Genomic DNA, 2,956 nt, shown 5'->3' on the forward strand with positions numbered 1-2,956 from the left:
CAAAACAATGACAATAATATTCACACAATAGAGGGAAGACTCGTGTCGGATTATTCTACACATTCACAACAGTTTCCTCGCTGCTTTAAATCCACGTCTTTTTTGCTTCAGAGTTCACAGTTTGGACAGTTTTACATCACAAGGACAAAGATAACAAGTATCTGTACACTCGCTGTTTGGAGGGAATCACATTTACACATTTAGAGTTCACACTGAAAAGACGTTTTCATACACCAGATTCATGCTGTCACGCCCATTTCTCTGTAATAAAGGAAACATTCTGTTCTGTAAACACGTATTTAACTGTGGATCCAAGACCAGCTGTGTTTCCATCCACTGGAGGTTTGGTCCGGTTTGGTCTGGTTTGGTCCAGTTTAGGCTGCTTTCACACCTACAGCATTTGGTGTGCACCAAACCTGTTTGGTCCCTTGGTTCAGTTCATTTGCATTGGTGTGAATGTAATCTCGGTACTTTGGTGCGCACCAAATCAACTGGTCTGAGACCAGCCTGAACTCTACGTCTGTTTACATCATAACATGTTTCTGACTGGAGCGGACCAAAGCAATCCAACTATAGGTCTGAAAGCGCCCTTAGTTCAGTTTAGTCCAGTTTGGTCCAGTTTAGTTCAGTCTGGTCGAGTATAGTTCAGTTTGATTCATTTTGGTCCAGATTATTTCAGTCGGGTCGAGTATAGTTCAGTTTGATTCATTTTGGTCCAGTTTAGTCCAGTTTGGTCCAGTTTGATTCAGTTTGGTCCAGTTTAGTTCAGTCCAGTCTAGTTCACTTTAGTCAAGTTTGATTCAGTTTAGTCCAGTTTAGTTCAGTTTAGTTCAGTCCAGTCTAGTTCAGTTTAGTCCAGTTTGATTCAGTTTGGTCGAGTGGTCTAGTTTAGTTTGGTTCAGTTTGTCACAGTCTGTCCTCAAACAAAGATAAATGTCCTCCGTCGCAGCGCTGTGAAGTAAGTAAAGATACTGTTCTCAGTGGAAACACAAGCCTGAACCAGGACTGGACTGTACTGGACTGGACTGGATTGGACTGTACTGTGTTGGACTGGACTGTACTGGACTGGACCGTACCATGATGGAAACACAGTAAAACATCAAGGATCAGTGGTGACAGGTCAAAGGTCAGAGCTACAGTCGGAGCAGGAAGTAAACCTCAGGCTCTGACGCACAGTTGGAGGCGTTTGTAAGAGCGTCGTCGGTGTAAGAGCGCGGTGACGAACACGCCCCCTCAGGAAATCCTCGGTCCTGCAGCTCATCAAAGTAACGACCTGCGATGTAAGAGCCGGTGGAGTGTCTGTTCTCTGGTGGATTCTGTGAAGCTGCTTTGTTCCTGAACACCACTCCACCAACACTGGACTGATGGCTGCTCTTCAGCGACTCCTGCTGTCGTTCACGAGCTCGACTGTTGATGTGACGAACGCGACTTTGACTCCTGGAAGAAAGACGACGAGTGAGTAGCTGAGGGGAATCTTCAGGAGCTCCACCTGTGACCTGCTGCTGGGTCACTGAGGCTTTAGGAGGCCACTGAGGTGTTTCTCCATCACTGTCATCCGCCTCAAAGGTGACCAGCTTCCGCAGCTGCTCTGTGAGTGGATCACATGACTGTGAGTGGACAGAGGACGATCTCTGTTGCTTCCTCACGTGAGGGGAGATGAAACTGCGACTGATCATGTGGTATTTGCTCTGGAAGTTGCAGGATATGTCTTCAGAGGTCAGATCTCCCAGAGACTTGGACTTTTGTTCAGGCTGCTGCCTCACGGTGGAGACCTGGACGTTTTGGTTCCATGACTGCAGTGTGTGTGATTGTGTGTGTGATAGTGTGTGTGATTGTGTTGATGGTTTGATGCAGTCATCATCCACATGGCTGTAGACTGCATCACGGTCCCCTCTGTCTCTGCAGGTGTTTAAAGACGCAGCAGACTGACGCAGAAGACTTTCAGAAGAAGACAAACCATTGTGGAAGCTCAGTGTTTGCTGCTTCTGTTGATGCTGAGGCTGTTTTTGTTGAGACCAGTCCAGGACCTGACTGCTGCTGAAGCTCTGAAGTGCGTCTCTGCTGTCGGTCAAAGTCTTAGACGTGGACAAACTGTGGTGACAATGAGAGCTGGACGTCCTGTGTGAAGTCTGGATGTTGTCGTGGTTTCCATGGTGATCGGTCAGCTGATACGAAGGCGACGTATGTGGTGAAAACGCTACATGAGGTGCACATGAGGTGAAGTGATGATGCGACAGACTCTGCTTGTGTTGGGCGTAGTTGTGAATGGACTCGTGGTTCTGGTAGATGGCATGGCGTTTGGTTGGACTTGTTAGCTCCTCCCACTGGCTGCCATGTCTTGAAGACGTCATCCTCGCATCCACTGGATCCTCATCAACATTAATCTCCACTTCACCAAAGGCGTTTCTCGCTGTGTGATGGAAAAACCTGTAACAGTCGTACCTTGTAGAAGAAGCCCATTCTGTGTGAGAAGGTGTGAGATCTTTCACCTCCTCATAAACTCTCTCTTCTGCCTCCTCAGGCTCTTCACATCCACACCTTCTCTTCATATCATTACTGTCATGTTTCACAGGTGAGCAGCTCTGAACAGGTAACAGCACCTCCTCGTCCAGGATGGTGTACACCTCCTCCAGCTCAGCAGTTTCTGGACTGGAGAACAAAGATGGAGTAGATGGTTCATGATTTACAGAATGAATGTTCTGAGGAACCCGTTGAGAACTGAGCAGGTTCTTCATGTGAGGAACGGCTGCATTGGTCTTTGGAGTAGACCTGAAATCTTGCAGAGGTTTTGAAGTGGTGGACCTGAGGTTTGCTTGAAGGGAGGGGCTAAAATGATAAGATGTGGAGAAACCACTTTGGTCAGCAGTGGTTTCAAACTGACCAATGAGAGCAGAGATGGAACCACATGAGTCTTGATCATGGCCTAAGGACATGGCATCAATGAGTCTGGATATGG

At 47.4% G+C, this 2,956-nt stretch overlaps 1 protein-coding gene across 1 annotated transcript in view; it reads right to left on the bottom strand.

The window, feature by feature from the left end:
* Positions 1-1,133: 1,133 nt before the first annotated feature.
* plch1 (phospholipase C, eta 1) overlaps positions 1,134-2,956 on the bottom strand; it is a gene marked incomplete at its 3' end in the record, with an annotated part of 27,957 nt that continues 26,134 nt past the window's right edge. The window contains exons 22-23 of the mRNA XM_083886369.1: positions 1,866-2,956; positions 1,134-1,772 (exon numbers count right to left, since the gene is read on the bottom strand). The exon at positions 1,866-2,956 is cut by the window's right edge and continues 444 nt beyond it. Of these exons, the coding sequence (XP_083742495.1) occupies positions 1,134-1,772; positions 1,866-2,956 (1,730 nt within the window). The remainder of the gene's footprint in view (positions 1,773-1,865) is intronic.

The sequence above is a fragment of the Microchirus variegatus genome (genome assembly GCF_963457635.1).
Source record: "Microchirus variegatus genome assembly, chromosome: 3".
Taxonomy (NCBI): Eukaryota; Metazoa; Chordata; class Actinopteri; order Pleuronectiformes; family Soleidae; genus Microchirus; species Microchirus variegatus.